General features: G+C 40.5%; 1 protein-coding gene across 5 annotated transcripts in view; it reads right to left on the minus strand.

Annotated features, from left to right (window-relative positions):
* Nucleotides 1-2,407: 2,407 nt before the first annotated feature.
* The window catches only part of LOC104364082 (core histone macro-H2A.1), a 47,548-nt gene continuing 33,148 nt past the window's right edge, over nucleotides 2,408-16,807 (minus strand). For 3 of the 5 annotated variants that reach the window (XM_033006059.2, XM_033006058.2, XM_042789993.1), the window contains 4 exons: nucleotides 16,580-16,679; nucleotides 11,035-11,124; nucleotides 7,641-7,815; nucleotides 2,408-3,153 (listed from right to left, as the gene is read on the minus strand). In XM_033006059.2, the coding sequence (XP_032861950.1) occupies nucleotides 2,988-3,153; nucleotides 7,641-7,815; nucleotides 11,035-11,124; nucleotides 16,580-16,679 (531 nt within the window). In that variant the 3' untranslated portion in view covers nucleotides 2,408-2,987. Of the gene's footprint in view, nucleotides 3,154-7,640; nucleotides 7,816-11,034; nucleotides 11,125-14,998; nucleotides 15,090-16,579; nucleotides 16,680-16,807 lie in introns of all 5 variants that reach the window. The other 2 variants (XM_033006061.2, XM_033006060.2) reach the window with 1 other exon arrangement.

The following is a 16,807-nucleotide window of genomic DNA, read 5'->3' on the forward strand; positions in this document are numbered from 1 at the left end:
ATTTTAACCATTGTTTTCAGAGAAGATCTGTAATGGACTTACCAATCAGAACAAGCTGGCAAGGCACTTTCACTGAGCTTTTTCCATATGTGGCCTTCCCAAAGTGTGATTAATTTTTTTTTTTTTTTTCTTGCAAATGGAGCTTGCACATTTAGTTATAACAAGCAAAATGCTAGAGAGATTCCTGAAGTAATGTTGTCCTGGCTGCAGCGCACATGTTAGCAGGAATTTCTTCTCCTGTTTTTCTTGTTATGCACGTAACTCGATATGTTACTTTTTAGGTTCTTGAATATATGCCATAATCTACTCGGGCTGCCCCATGTGGCTGAGTTCAAGGTTGTTCTGGGATCTCTGGCTTTCTTGGCAGAGCCTGCTGCATTTCGGGACCTCAGAGCAGAGCTCTTCGGGCTGTGGAGATGGGGGTGAATGCTGGCTGGGCGGCGCTACAGGCGGACTCACCTGCGGAACAGGCTGGGTCACGGCAACAGAGTCAGGGTATTTGAGGGTTTATGGGCTTTTGGATGAACGCTGAGAAAGAAGAGGTTGCTCTGGTGTTTGTAGAGAAGGAAATACAGTGATGCCCCCGTGAGACCAGTTTCAATACTGCAAATGATTTTACACCGGAGCAAATACTGCAGAAACGTGGTCTGTAGTTCTCAGAATGAGGCGGCTGTGTGAAAGCTCTGGGGCTGTGGCCCTGCTGGCCATGGAAAGCAGCATTTTCCTCGTTCGAGGCAATGCAAAAAGCCCTTGGTAACCGGTTTTGGTCAGACTGGGATGCGGTGCTGAGCTCAGACTCTCACCAGGTGGGAGCTGTTCGTGGCCCTTTTATTTGCGAAAGGGCCTGAACCCAGGCAAGGCGATCCCCAGGAAACCGCGGAGCAATTCACAGAGCCAGTGGCTGAACAGGCAGGTGAGATGCGAGGCCAGAAGCAGCAAGTCCGTGTGATGTGAATTCCAGTACAGTTTGTTTTGGGATTTTCTTAGTTGAAAGACAAAAGTTGACCCTCCCAACATGGTGTAACAGCATAAAGGACAGATTTATTAAACATCACTGGAGGCTGTACTTCTAACTGCTTTGAAAATACTTGTGGACAAACACACTTTTTTCCTGTTACTGACATGAAAATTTTGATACTTTAAAAATATGAGATATTATATATTAAAATACATTCTATAGTGCAGAGACCGAGAATCTGTAATCTCTATGCTCATCCTGATGTGCACATTCCTGTGTTAAAAATCCCCTTCTCTGCTGAAAAAATTAGGGCTCTTGTATCAGGCGTTTCCTCAGGTACTTGCTCATTCATGTTTTTTCCTATTTTTTCAATCCTTTTAGTGACACCTAGTGAAATTTGTGGAAAGTGCAGCTTCAGTATTTATAAGAACTGAAGCAACTGCAGTAGCACACATTGCACAATAAAATGCTGAAGTACTGCATCTTATTTCATTTATTGCCACAGTCTTTGAAGAATGATACCAGATGCATTTAAAAAATGTAAATTTGAGCCTATAGTATGGTCAAATACCTTATATATTAGAGGCAAAAAATTCATTTACTCTTTGTTCCTTTTTAACTTTGGGTATGTGTTTAGAATGACACTTATTTAAAGTTTTGTCTTCTATTGTTGCTGCTGCTGTTCTTCTACAGCAGTCCACTTAGAAAGCTGCAAGTGTGGAGACATCTACAGAAAAAACCAAAGCTCCTTCAGGAGCTCAACCTATGCATTATTAGTATTTCATATTCAGGATACATATATTGAGTCTTGAGCTTACTAGGAAGTCACTCAGATCTGGCTCACTCAGGGCTCTGGATGCGAAGCCCTGTTTCATCAGCAACTGAAGTTTTCAGCAGAGATGGAAAATGTGTGCCTACTCTCTGGGCGGTAGGCTAAAGACTTCAAAGGAAGAGCTTCCTCTTCCGAGCGAGCATTCGTATGCAATAGCTTTTGAACATGTAACCTTTTCTCAAAGTACAAAAACTGTAAAGGCTTATGTTGGTATGGATTTCAGCTGTGCAAATGCTACGGCAACCAATACAAACCAGGCTCATAAATTTCTGGAAAAAATACAAAATGGCTTCAAACAGGCCAATATTAAATGACTGGAACTAGTTCAAAAAACCCCAGGCCTTGCTTGATCTAAAAGGCTTCAACCTCCCAAAGTGAACAGCCAGTTAAGTCAGATTCTGAGCAGGAGGGTCTGAAGCACCAACTGGAAAGTCTGAATGCTCACTGGAAGGAAACCTGACTGGGAGTGTTGCTGGGTGCACAGGCATGAGGTCAGGCACCCCCGAAGGTGTCTCCAGGCCACTGCTTCAGAGCCAGGATTTCACCATCCCTCTCACGGCTAACTTTTCAGAATTTAAAAAATATAGGCTTAAGGGAAAAATGAATTCAAGTACAGCAACAGTTCAAACATTTTACTAAATCAATTCACACAATTTCAAAATTGTAAATATAATTAAGGACAACAGGGTTTCTGTATTTTTTCTTCCAGATTTATCATTAAGACAATAAACAAACACAAATTAGGTTTATAGCATCTGTTCTTTTAAAAAATGAAAGGAACACCACTCGATGTATTGATAAAGCACCACAACACAGTTACAAAATAGGGTCGGCCTGTTTCTTTCACAAGTAAAAGACTACATACTTCTAACAGCTTTCTGCTTCAATCCATACTTCATTAAAATAAAACTATAAAATCTCCTAGATTACACTAAGTTCAGACGATGCCTGGTATACAGTGCATTAACAGCAGTAATGCCAACTATCAGTGCCAACATAAAACATTTTAGAAAGTAAAAACAAAACAAACAAAAAAAAACCCCAGAACAAAATAAAACAAAACAAAACAACAAAAAATCCACCTTTATTCCCCTAATGAGCAAAATTTAAAATAAGGGATGCTCTGCTTCACAATGAGTTAAGGATTTGGGGAGGACGATGGGTAGAAGAGGGGGCTGGTACTGTAGCTTTCTAGGCTTAGTTGGCATCTAGTTTGGCCATTTCCTGCACGTATATCCCTATACTCTCGCTGTCAAAGAGCACGAAGTACACCGTCTTGATTGAAGAGGACATTGTTGACACAAAATAGCTGGAGATGGCTTTCAGGATCAGCTGAGCAGCCGTTTGCTTTGGGAAGCCGTTTCTAGAAGGAGAGGCAAAACAAGAAAGAAAATCAAGACTTGCTAAACAAGCTTTCGATGGTATAAACCTTGCAGGGAATGCTCTGTCTTTTCTCTGTGACAGAACAGTAAATAAAGCTACAAAGTCGGTGTTTACAGTCTGAAGTAGAAGCTACAAACTTGTTTCAGTCAAGATTTAAAATGTTCAAACAGAAGAAAAGCATTCCCAAAATATGAATACAGAGCTCACACACATGAATGGGTTGACCCTTATGATATCTGATGGGTCAGTTATTCTCATTTAACAGAAAAGTAAACCAACAGCCTAAAGCGTTCAGGAAAGCACCGTATACGTTAGAGTTGCAGAGTCAAACCTGTCCTGAAAACAAACCAACCACTGAAGTAAAATAAAAAGGGACAGAGAACTTGATGTAGAAAATTAAGTGTGAAAAGACACAAAGTACAAAATGGTTTTACCACTATTAATGGTTAATAATATAGTACAAAATTAAAGAAATTACTTCTACAGCCTTGCTGTAGACTGAAGAGAGAATGAGTTCTAGTAGTCCGGTGGTGAGAAACAACACTGGCCACACTCTTACCATTTCCAATGTGGTAGAAAAAGGGAAGCAAGAGGCCTGAAGGTGAGCAAGGCTGTGCTCCTGAGTCCCAGGGAGCCTTGGCTGGACGGGGTCAGCCTAACTTCACTGGGCTTGGGGAGCCAAAGTAGCTGTGTCAGGGCTGAGGACAGACTTAAGGGACTTGATGGCTTCTCTAAGCCAACCTCAGCAACACTTTCAGTGCTCCTTACATCCTTTTTAATTACAGGCTGACTCAGCATGAGTACAGTCCTGAGATAAATATCTTGAAAGACATCTGCTTGGTATCAGCTGGGTTGATCTGAAAACCAGAGGCCTTTCTACTCCTCTAGCAACACCTAAAGAGGCTCCTGCCTCCCTCTTCTGGGGAAGCCACAGAGAAACAGAACAACCCTTGCAACTTTCTCAGATAACAAAATTGCACGACTGAATTTCAAACCTCAGTGCCTAATCTGGGAACGCTTCTTACAAGATTTTTCACATTTTTATCCAGCAGCCCTTGTCTGAAAGTTCCATCTAATCTTAAAACAGGTCAAGCCCAAGTAGAATGGTCCGAACAAAGCCATGACCTGAACTGTGAGTTTTACAGGTCATGGCAAACTCCCAGACTGTGGTTTTGGCCCAGCTGAAGTCTGAGCAGTCCCCGAGCCGCAGTGAAGTGCACTGCAGTCATCGGTCTGAAGGTGACAGGCCCTGGTCACTCTGCTACGAGTAGGACCCAAACAGAATTTGAAAGAGCCCGTGGAACATCACCTGGTTCCTTGACATGCACTTCCAGATGTACGATGGTCAATACTCCCTGTTTAAAGTGTGTACTATTAATACCACTAATAATTTACAGATTACACAGACGGCCGAGTTTCTCAGAGTTTCCTCAGCAATTTGAAGCAGCTGGGCTAAATTCACCTCTGGCACTAACAGGTGCAACATCACTTAGCACTTGCTCACCGAAGCACCAAACTCTGATAATAACACGCTGTTGTACTCTCCCTCTCGTTACGTGCTGCAAGACACAAAATGAGAAAGGCAACTGCCTGTGTCACGGCCTGCTTACTGCACATTACCTTACCATAAAATATACTTCGAGAGCAATTCTGTGGTAGTGCTGCCTGTAATGTGATATACATGCTGCCTGAAGATAATGCTTATGATATTTCAAAAACGATGACATGAAATAGCTCATGCTGTTTCTTTCTTTTCTGAAAATGCCCAATTTTTTCTGTTACTGAAGAAGACAAAAGGGAAAAAGCACTGTGAGAAAACCCTGTACTCTTCCAAAGCCAACTGAGCTAGTCAGGGAGAATCAGCTGAGTGACAAGTTAATCAACTGAGAGCATAGTTTTGACATAGGAGTTACTTCCTACTGTTGGCTTACATTGAGAAAAAGACACAGGCTCAGCATGCTCCACATCAGATCACTTGCTAGTTACTTAGGAATGCCGTATCCCGGCATATACTGAGCAGATCTTTGAGGAATTTTGCTCCTAGGCAGGGATTGTCATGCAGGCCAGCATCAGAATCAGTGTATAAGCTGTTTCTGAATTGTTCACAGCGGGCTCTGAAGTCCTACAACTTCCACTTCAGTAGTGTTCCAGCAAGGTGGTCACAACAGGGCGAGTGAAAGAAGAGCAGCCTGGTCAAAGGGAGGCACACGCACAGGGAAGCCGATTAAATTCTTTAGGACCACTGTCTCAAAAGAAAGGAAAGAGACAGTAGAAAAATCAGGAGGATGGTGCTGACCCAATGGCCATGTGTGGGCTGCGAGAGGAAACAGAAGCCTCTTGTGTCAATCTACTGGTCTGAGTTAAATTCTTGTGAAAAGGCAGTTTGAGACTTTCGCCAACTAGTGTCAGTTCAGATCAGTCAGAGCCTCAGAACGAAATCCCTACTCCGAGGGTGATTTTACATTCAATCCCTATCTCTCCTTTCCCTGTTCTCCTGCTGGCCCTACTAGACTGAACTCCAGGCTACCTTTGTGCAGCACCCAACTTGTGCTTTCCACAAGTTGGCTGTAGCTGAGCATCTGGCCCATTGAATGCTACAAGTATGCTATTTTATTTCCCCCCATGATTTATTTGAACTGCCCTCATGTAATCCCATTCCTTAACTATAAAAGAGAATGAAACTGTTTATGTGGGTTTATTGGGTGATGTCTGCTTGACAGATGTCTGTACTAGAACAGCTGCATACATGTGGTGTCTTTGGCATTTGCTGTCTTTAAAAGCTTTACTTTTATTTTTTTTTAACGCTTCTGACATCATAAAAACAAGTAAAGAGTATTGTCAGAATATATTGTTCTCTCCAAAATTAATTTATGCTTGAATATCTCTAATTAAGAGAAAAAAGGGAAAATACACAACCTCATATATTTCTCAAGGCCTGTTGATCCCTCTCCATCATTTAAAACCACCACTTCAACTGGCTGGAGTGAGAATGACGTGCATATGCCAAGTTGAGAACTCAACCACAGATCCTCCCTGTCAGTAACCACATTTCATAACAGGATGTGAATCTCATGATTATTCAGGGTTTCATCATCTTCCAACACCAATCAGCTACTTTGCAGCAACAAAGGTTGGGAGTGGTTCTTTGCTGGGAGCTATCCAGAAAAGAAAGGGCTCTGTGGAGGATACTTTATGTAGTCTTGCTTTAGGCATCTACATAACCAACTCCACAGTCCGTGGAGGAATACGGTTTCTCCCAAAGAGCAATTCAGAGCTGCTCCTTGTACTGACTAGCCCGTGAACCTGACAGCTAATTCAGCTGGCTACTATGAACCCTCCACTATATTTCTCTACCGTTCTAAAAAGTAGGCTCGTGTTACCTCCTTAAAATGGCACCCATGTAAATTACCCTCATTTGGAGCTGTGTCCGATGCAAGTCACTTAAACTTACTATCCCAGTGAAACTTCTATTTCTTTATCGTCATTCACCCAAAAGCTCAAGCAGCACGTCCTGCCCTAACCCACAGAATATGCAGGAATTAATCTAGTGTTGCAACATGGCACAATGGGAAGAATATCCTTGCTGTACATCAGCCAATGCCTTTCATGGCAAATTCAAAAGGGGCAGCTGTTCAGGTTAAATACACAGCGGTGTAATTCAGCCTAGATTTGGCCCTCAGTCTTCACACTGAGCCATCATTACGGGCCAAGTGTTCCAAGCCTCCCTCCCCACCCTGAACCCCAGAGCCTCAGATTAAAAGTGTGGTCCATATTCAGACTCTTCAGAACATGATCCAACCTTCAAAGGCACTGAGCACCCTGTACAAAGCCAGAGGAACTTAACTTTAGGCTTTGGCTTTCAATAGACCTTGGCAAAGGCTTTTAAGGCCTTTTATTTCCGAAAGAGTCCCACAATGTAAACTACATGGAATTCAGGTTATGGATTTTGGGTGAAAGCTTGAAGTGACTCTGCAAATCCTGAGAATCCAGGCACTTTGGGTTTGCTCCTTAAACAAACACTAAGCCATGTCTTCTGGCCATCCTAAGACATATATTGCAGTAAGTTTAATTGTGCACTAAAGCCAGGTAAAATAGAGCCCTTTTCTTCACGTTCACCTCCATACCCCCAATTTATACGAACAACTTGATTGTCTGAAAGACGTCTTTTAATATCCTCTTTAAAAAGTTCGTTTCATGCTCTTTAACCTATTTGCATGCTTTAAGACTCTGCAGGGATCACTACTAGACCTGCCAAACCTGAACTAGTGTTCAGGAGAATAATGCAGGCTCCATGCACAGCTTGAACAGACCTAGAAGAAATATTTCATTTAGGGAACTGATCTAAACGAACAAGAATAAAGTCAACATTGTAGCAATGGGTTTTGTACATGAGAAGGGACTGGAACATAGGATATGGCCCTTAGAAAATGTGACTTATTTGGCATCAGGTTTGTGTAACAGCCTTACCTGCCACTGCCAATTGAAGGAAACGCAATTGATTTCAGCTTCTTTTCATCAGCCAGAGCCAAGCAGTTCTTCACCGTCTTTTCCAGCAGCTCCTCACATTTGTCTGAGCCCCAACCGGGGCTATTACAGTGGATCACAAATTTCGCAGGCAATCCGTGGCCAGCACTGACAACAGCTAGTAAGAAACGAAAGTGAAACATAATTGCTCTCCTCTCCTTAGGATTAAAAGAGTACATCTGTGATTACAATAGCAAACAATTGACAGACATTCCTTTAGCCCCTGTGAATGTTTTAGATTACAAATCACAGAGCCTTAAAATATAACAACATGATTACAGAGACTTTGTATTTTCCATTTCCAGCTGCACTTTGCTGTGGTAATTTATAAATCATTGCTATAATCGAGCTTATTTTAGAGAGAGCAAGAATTCATGGCTGACATCAAAGGAAACACATTTATGTTGGGGATTGTACAAACTTGTGTAACATCTAAGGAAAAAGGCAGCGATCTGTTAGAACGCAAACCCATTCAAGGGATGATCTTGCTTTGGTTCGGCTTATTGCAGAGCTATGGTAAATATCAGGATGCTGGACAGTTGCAAAGAGTTATAGCTTGTGTGACCTTCAGCTATTCCTCCTAAATACAGTTTGTTTAGCTAGCTTCTGATCACACTGCCGCCCAGACTGGATCAGTTCAGAGCTATTAGTGCTCTGCAAACTGGTGAGGAAGGCTGGAAAAGAGGTGAATTAAGATTTTTGCTTTATTCCCAGCTTTGTTTCTGAGTAACTGTAAAGAAATCATTTTGTGTGATTTCAAGACTTTGAGCCTGGTCTTATTAGAGCTTTTTTGTCATCCAAAATCACTTAAACAATGCTGGTTTGAGTTCATCTCTTTCATCACATTCTTGACAGATGGTTGGAGAGGGTGCATTTATAGATTTACAATGATTCGCACTGTTTACGGACCAAGAGGCAAGGCTTTGTATGTACAAAGAAATGAAGAAGAATTTTTACCAAGTTAATTGTATATTATCACCACGATACTACCATGGTCGTGTGGGCACCCAGAGGGTGCAGCAGAACCTGCCTACAAGCTACTGACAGTCAGGGCTCCTCCAGGCGAGAGGCCGTGTCTCAGGAGAGCACGTTCTGGGTTCACACTTCCCATCCCCAAGCGACAACAGACCGTGCTCCACCTGGCAGAAAACAGGCTAAGGGGATCGCTGCCATTTCTGAGAGCACAGGTCTGGGGTTGCAATTAAGAACTTGTAACTTTGGTTTGTTAACAAAAAAAAAAAAAAAAAAAAAAAAGAAAAAAAAGAAGTAAGAAAAACACCCTAGTCACAAGCTGTGGGAAGAAAAACACCTAGTTGAAATCTCATGAGAGCGTACACTAAACCTCCCTAAAGAGTCAGCCCCCTAACACACATGCTTTGGGATATGATCATACGCAGCCACAAAAGTGTAGGTATAAAAAGGCAGCTTATGTCTTAAAAAAAAAAAAAAAAAAAATACCAATAATTACAAAAAAAAAATTAAAAATTAGGTTTGCAAAGGTGCTTAGAGGCCAGAAATCTTCTACTCCATTCTGGAATGTTTATGAGGCACTTTGTTATTTAACTATAGTAGAAATAACTCTTGGAGCACAATCATCGCATATGGATACTATCCTGTAGCTGCTGCAGGAAAGAGAAAATAGACTTTGCCATATGGCATTCTGACTGGAGGTCAACCAGAAGAGAACATTTTGAAGGACAATGGAAGCACAAGCATTTACGTTCTTATGGGTTTGCATATTCTCAACATGTTGAATAGCCTCAGTGTTAGGCAATGTTAATTTGTCATAATGTGCAACTAAAATGTTGGCAGATTTAGGATACATCATAAATCCAAGAAAAATCTATTAAAAGCAGCTGACATATCTCTAGTCAGATGTGAAGTGTAGATAATATCTTCATCCTAAAAGAATAAAACACTGTATTGATACACATCATCAACTTTAATATTTCTCAGGGAGTGTTTTCTAGGGAAGTCATTAATTAACTCATTAGGATTCTGTTGAGGACAACTGTTAATTACCAAGAGCCCTTCAAATTTGAATTCACTTAAGTTTGCAGTCCCTTATTTCAAATGCAAATGCTCTGAAAGGGGAAGTCAGTTATGCTTTTGCTGTAGTAACAGAAAGAGAGAACCATGGACACGTTCTGTGCTAGTTACAATTATATTCCAGGTAAGGATCCTGCTTATTGGTTGAGTAAAGGGATACCCATATAACTGAGAAATCTGAAAACTGTATCTGTATGATTGAGAAATTGATGTGTATCAATTCTCTAGAGTCCTCCAACAAGTCCCTAACAGCCAGTTTCTCCTGGTGTAGTGTAGAGCTCCCCACGCGATAAGACGGCCAAGTGGCCCTCAGATCTGAGGGATGCATCGATGGCTGAGAAAAAAAATCTGTTCTCTCCAACTTGCAAACTATTTGTAGGCAGTTTGGTATGAGCTGATAAGGAATACTGTACGGAAGGAAAAAAAAAAAAAAAGTCATTGATTCTACATACTTTTGCAGCACAAGAATTCCAAGAAAAACTTATTAAAAATTTTAAAAAGCACAGGAAAAAACCCAACATATTAAGCATCAGAAGTAAACAGTTGTAATTTTTCCTGTCAGAGCTGGTCTTACATCTCCCCTTCAGCTTTAGTTAGAATTCGTTTACAAAACCGCGCACACTGTATTTATTTTTATAGCATAAACACAGATGGCAGAATCAGCCTTCTATATGAACAACATGTATCAGCAATTTCACAGATGGTGTAAAATTATGTATCGCCATTACCAAACTTTATTACTCATATAGTAGATTTTTCTCAGATATTACATAAATTTTGATAACTAGGCATCAAAAAGTCGTAAGCTTTTACAGTGATGATTTTGGCACTGATTAAACAAAGTACCCAAGCAGATGCTTAACTTCAAGCACGTGCTTAAGTTCAGTGAAAGTCAGTGGCATTGCAGCAAAGCAGATGTTGAACAGAGTTGGACTCGACTCTTCTGAAAATAAGCATCTCATTAATTGCTTTTCTGAACTGTGCCCTTAATAATCAGCATCCATTGTGTGTGCGTGTACCTGTGAACAGCCTGCTTTCACTTGTAACATTACATCACTACACCATTCCCCGGATGCTTTGGTAAAGGTTCCTTAAAATGCAACGTGTGGACTTTTAACTCTGGAGAATACAAATATCACATAACCCATAAAAGCTGTCTGGAGAGAGCACGAACCCGAGCGTTGTCCTGGCGGGAGCCTGGCTGGCTGACGGCCCCAAGAGCGCTGCCGGCAGCGCGGCCAGTGCCCGCAGGGGTTTGTCTGCAGGTTCCCGAAGCGCAGAACCTCACCTCCAGCTATGTCCAACGGCCCGTTCTTTTTGCGAAGCTCAATGACAGCTTCCACAAACTCCTTGCCGCCTTTCTTTTCCAAAGTGCTCCCTGAACAGAGAATTGTTATTTTACTCCTCTGATCCCAGGTTTCCACAGCAGACATGTGACTCATCATTATTTTTTTATTACATCACTCTAGAGTTTTCTGCCCAAACATTTTTTGGGGACTGCAAAGTAAGATCTAAACCTTTTGGGACTTCAGAATTAGCTAGTCATTAAAAACAACAACAACAACAACAGAAAGAAAAAACCAAAAAAGACAACCCTAACAACCCAAAAACCTCACATTGGTATCCCTTGCTAACATTCTCAGACTCCGATTTTAATGTCAAAACCTCTGACATGACGTCCCTACCTCCTTCCTTATCATGAGCATCTCAGTGTGAAATGTTCCAGAAGAATGTGCTAGCTCAAGAGTGGTGGAAGGTTCCTAATTCCTTCCCCTAAGATTCATTTCCCCTCTCTCTTACAAATTGTTTTAAAGAGCCATTTGCCACAATAAGAATTTGAAACTCACCTGATCTTGGTCCCTGACCCCAACAGGTGGCACCAGGAATGAAACAGTCTCGTGAGTGCAGCGGGCTGCTTTACTTGGTAACTGCCCAGCTTGTTGAGCCACCTTTAACCAAGAGGAAGAGCCTCAGAAATAAGGAGAATCTCTAAGGAACATATTCCTCCAATGAACTTCTCTAACTACAGCTAAGGAGCTGGACAAAGTCATTCTGGGAGGAGAAGAGCTGTGCAATGTTTCAGGGCAACCAAAAGGTATGCTGTTTACAAAGGCAGTCCATCACTAAATGGTTTAGATCTTATTTTGCAGCTCTAGTTTTAAATATTTATATAAAAAAAAACAAACCAAAAAACCAAAACAAAAACAGCCCAAGAAAGCATTTTCCTAACTACATAAGCAACCCACATAATTTTGCACTGTGCATATAATTATAAAGGTAATAAGTAAAAAGCAGTGATATCATAAAGGCTCTGATTTATTACTTTGAAAACTGATTTCCAAAAATTCAGAACTAGCATCTCTAAAGATCTAGACATTTATTTGGTGAAACCCCTTACTTTCACTGATGAAGAAAGAAAAAATGCATTTTCTGATGGAAGTGCACATACTATATGCTCAAGGAAGCAGAGCCCTTCCCCCAAGATTCAGTTTACTGAATAGATCTCATTATAGCTCTAAGAACTAAGAGGACTGCAAGATGCTTTTGTTTTGACACCATTGCTAAATTTCTTTCAAAACGAAGATTAAAAGTTGAAAACAATGCATTTGTTTGTTCATTCAAGAACTGACTCTGTGACCCTGCCTCTACTTTGCTATTGGCAGTTTATTGCTTTTGGGGTACAAAAGCTGAGGACAATTAGAAAATGTACGCCTTTTGTTGGTGGTTTGTTTTTTTTTTTTTTTTCATAACCAATTCACAGTGGGTGTTTGCCAAAAGCTGGACTCCAAGCTTTTTTATAGAAATACTTTGGTCTAGGTTTATTCAGACAGACTCCTCACTAAGAATTTTCTGAAACTCAGTTACCTATCCCTGTGCAACTGAGTGGAAGGCACCACCTTACAAATCTCTTAGAAAAGACAGTAATGGCTTTATTTGTAGCAGCAAGGTGTCTTAGGAGGGTGTGCTAGGAAAGGAGATCCACCCCGGCACGGAGGTGCAAAGGCAGCGATACAGCAGATGCCCCCCACACGGTGCCCTTGGCTGAACCAGGCTAGCAGACGTGGCTGACACCAGGGCCTTGTAAAATCACTCTGACAGAAGAGGGATGGGGAGGGAAAGAAACAGTCTTCCATTCTAGTTATAGTCATCTTGTATGTATTTCAATATCGTTCCTATTTATATTTGTATATATTCCAGTTATATTCCCCTTGAGTCCATGAACTCAGATCAGTCCTAAAACCCATGACATTCATAATCCTTAATTTCTCCTGTTTCAAGGGGAAACATAATTAAGCCTTGTGTAGAACCTAGGAACAGAAAAGATCTATTAAGTAGGTCATTTCTTTGCCATTGCAAAGCTGTTGTACATTTAATGGAATTTAGCCTGGTTTGGTTTAATTCAATCCAGAAGGATCAGCTTTTTCACTTCTACTGGGAATTAATTTATAATTAAAAGCAATGAACAACCCTGTCAGTTTACTTCACTGAGCTCTCTTCTTGCAGATCTGGTACAAAGAAGAGCAAAAGTAGTATTTGGTATGAATCTGTAAGGTTTTCTGCATTTACTCCTCAATTATGTTCTTCTGATTAACGGTGAGGGTTTATATTGAAATTACATTGCAGAACTATGTTGTAAATTAGCTTCATCTGGGAAAGGGCATACTGTACTTAACCATTTTCCACTACATTAGCAAGTTTCTTGATGGAAGTCTTGCTTCACAGCTCCAAGGTTAGTAGCTTATTTGCTCACAGGCATAAATATGTGTCACTCCCATGAGAATAAGATCATTATCTCATGCTCTCCAAGCAGGCATTGGTATCAGTGTTGAAAACAGCGTTAGCAGAAATTTAGGCTCTAAAATTCTCAGGATAAGCCCCCAGTACATTTAAATTGTTAGGGAAAAAAAAACAACAAAAATTAAAAAAAAAAATTTTAGATGGGTAAAAGTTAATCATTGGAAGCTAAGCATTTGTGCACTTCTATTCTTTCTTACAGCAGTCAGAGGCAACAGGAACCTACACTAAGGAATAAGCAGTACAGCTTCAAGAGATAATTTTCTTTGTAGAGTAGCAAAGCATTTCTTTGTCAAAGGGTAACAGACAAACACATTAGCTAAATGGGTCTGACAGACTTTAGAAGCATATTCTTCAGATAGAGGGTTTTAAGACACTTTTATTTTAATGTCTCTGCATAATGTTTAGCCAGCCAAGTCACAGCTGTTCCGGCCCAACAGGCTATACAGAGCTGCATTTGTCTACGTGTTACTCAGAAAGTAGCCCCTTCAGAAAGAGTGGGTGTTGTAGGAGACGCCAGCTCTGCAGCAGGACGTGTGTCCCTCCAAGTCAGGACTGAAATGGGGCCTCCGGCATGGAGGGAGACCATTCGTGCAGCGATGATGAGTTACAATGAGATGTGGAACAGCCACTGGGATCCGGTGACTTTTTTTTTTAAGCGTGGTAGGTCATCACCATTACCAGCAACATCTGTATTCAGCCCAAATTCTGATTTGCCTTCTCAAATTACCACGGCAGTTCAGTTAAAGTAGTGCTACCCTTTTACAAAATCCTTCAAAATACTGTACGCAGAGAGGGGGTACTGCTAAGATAAGAGTTACTCAAGGGACCCTTAATATACTGAATTAAGATGTCTGTCATGTTTTCTATTGTGTCTTCTCTTGTCAGTGTGGCTTAGATGACTGACTGCCTGAAAAATGTACGTATCATCACTAGCCATGCGCTTGTGGGTGTGAGGACCATTGGGCAGGGCTATGAAGGTAATCGGTCCGTAAGGTAAAACACAAAAAAAGTAACCAATCTGAAGAGTTCAGAAAATACAGATGGGCTAGATCCAGCACGTCAGATGTGAACATCTGAAACTTGGCATGGAGAGGGTGTACTGGAACTGGTTAGAAATCTAAAGATCAAGACTCAAACCACATTCAAGACAGGCATTTAGCATGTCAAACAAACAATGTGGTAATTCATTTTCCTTGGTCACATGCCTGCACTGAACGTACTGTTCCTGCCCTTCAAATTTTGGCGGTGCATTCTATTGTTACTTCTGAAAGTCTGATTTGGTGATAAAAATCAAAAATGCCTACTGAGTTTGCAATTATTACTTTCTTTTTATTATCCATCAGGACTGCTGGAAGTGAGAAATGAATGCAAATCTGCATAGCTACAACAAGCTTGTGGCTGCTGATTGACCATGCACACACATACAAACTCCGCAGCACTGAACTTTCCATTACCTACTTCACCACCGGTGTAGAAGTCAGAGTTTGTCGGGTGAACGACAGCATCACTGTCGATCGTGGCAATGTCAGCCTGTACAACTTGCAACTACAACAGGTAAACAGATGTATATCAACCACGTTGGACAGAGACCCAGCACAGGCTCTACATTTACACATGTACCAACGTCCATATTTTCCTACCTTTACATCTCCAAACCTTGCGCCAAAGGAGTATGCTGAGTTGTGTGTGCAGGTGTGTGTAGAGAAAGGGGTGTAGGGAACAGGAGGAGGAATATTGAGTATGACATGATCAAATAAATGTTAAAATGACAAGTCAGAGCAATCACATGAGATCATTTCCAAAGTTTTAAAATCAGCTAATACCCCATTTCACTTTGCAGAAACCTAGAACAACCAGTTCCCCACAGAGCATGACACTAAAATATGGAATCTGTTTAAAAAAGAAATTCAGGATCATCAAGCCAAACAAAATAACTAGTTTCTCCATTTTGTCAGCATCAATAAGCTGACAGGCACTAATCTTCATCTGTGTAGTGATTCATCATTTTGTTTCTAAAAATGACAGTCTCCTTCATATGGAGGAAACCATGTATTTGCAGACAGGGTTGCACTGAATTTGCCTTAAAAACATAAATGATCGATCTGATATTTTTAAGGTAAGGCATATTTTCTAATTATGTGCTGGAATGGCTGAGACACTTGTAAAAATATATATGTTTCTGAGAAAGGCTGATTTAAAAATTAGCCTTCTTAAGTCTTTTTCTTGTTAAATTACTTGTGTACATTCCCGTAGGAAATGCAGTAGTAGAAGAATTATGGGTTCTATTCCATTAAGGAAGTTTTAAAAAAAGACAGCAGCAGGTATAATGAAACAGGATGAGATGGCAGTATATAATGTATAAAAGTTAATTTTTCTTTTACTTTTGCTGAAGAACAGACTTGTTGAAAAAGGATTTTTTTTCTTTTTCAATCTGGAACAAGATAGAAGCTTTAAAGCGATCCACCAACTATGATAGTATCTACAAGTTCAGTGTGGTATAATGTCTGTATTTGTTTTCAGCTGAATGTGAAAGTGGCAGGGAGTAATTGAAGCATAATGGAAACAAATTATTTGACTGAATTAAACATGAAATCAAGGTAGAAAAGATTTGAGGATAGTTAATTATTTAATCATTCCTCTTTTAAAAATGTATGCCTACTCTGAATATCAGAAAAAATCCCAGGATTGCAGTTAGAATGGAGAAACTGCTTATTTTGAAAACAACCTGACAAGAAAGTATTTTAGTCCTCAAAGTATCCAAATAAGAAACCCCCCAAAATAGCTAACAGTCACATATGATCATTATGGAAAAGAATTTAAATGATTTGTTTTAACTGAAATCAACTTGAAGACTAGCAATAGCTGCAAGTATTCAGATTTGGTGAAAAAGTCTTTTGAGTGTAGTTCTTCATCAAAACAGAACCTGGAATATTTTAATTTCTGCTCTTACTGAATGTATGAAGCCCTAGGGAGTAAATTCTGGGTTCCATAATTTCCATGTGACCGTTAGTTGTGTCAACCCATGCCCCATTTACCTAGGTCATCTTTAAGGTCAATGTCAGCATTGGTAGGATTGATAATGGCCTCCACCTCGAAGCCGGCTAAATTACTGATTTCACTGTGAATAAGGTTCAGCTGAAAAGAAAAGCATGAGGTGGGAAATAACAGGACAGCTGGGAAATCACAGAGAAGCTGCAGAAAAGTGAGCTTTGCAACACAGATGGAGATAGCATCACTGCAAACAAATATGCAAAATAAAAGGC

The sequence above is a fragment of the Tyto alba genome, unplaced genomic scaffold (assembly GCF_018691265.1).
Source record: "Tyto alba isolate M040663 unplaced genomic scaffold, T.alba_DEE_v4.0 Super-Scaffold_17, whole genome shotgun sequence".
In the NCBI taxonomy this organism is placed as follows: domain Eukaryota; kingdom Metazoa; phylum Chordata; class Aves; order Strigiformes; family Tytonidae; genus Tyto; species Tyto alba.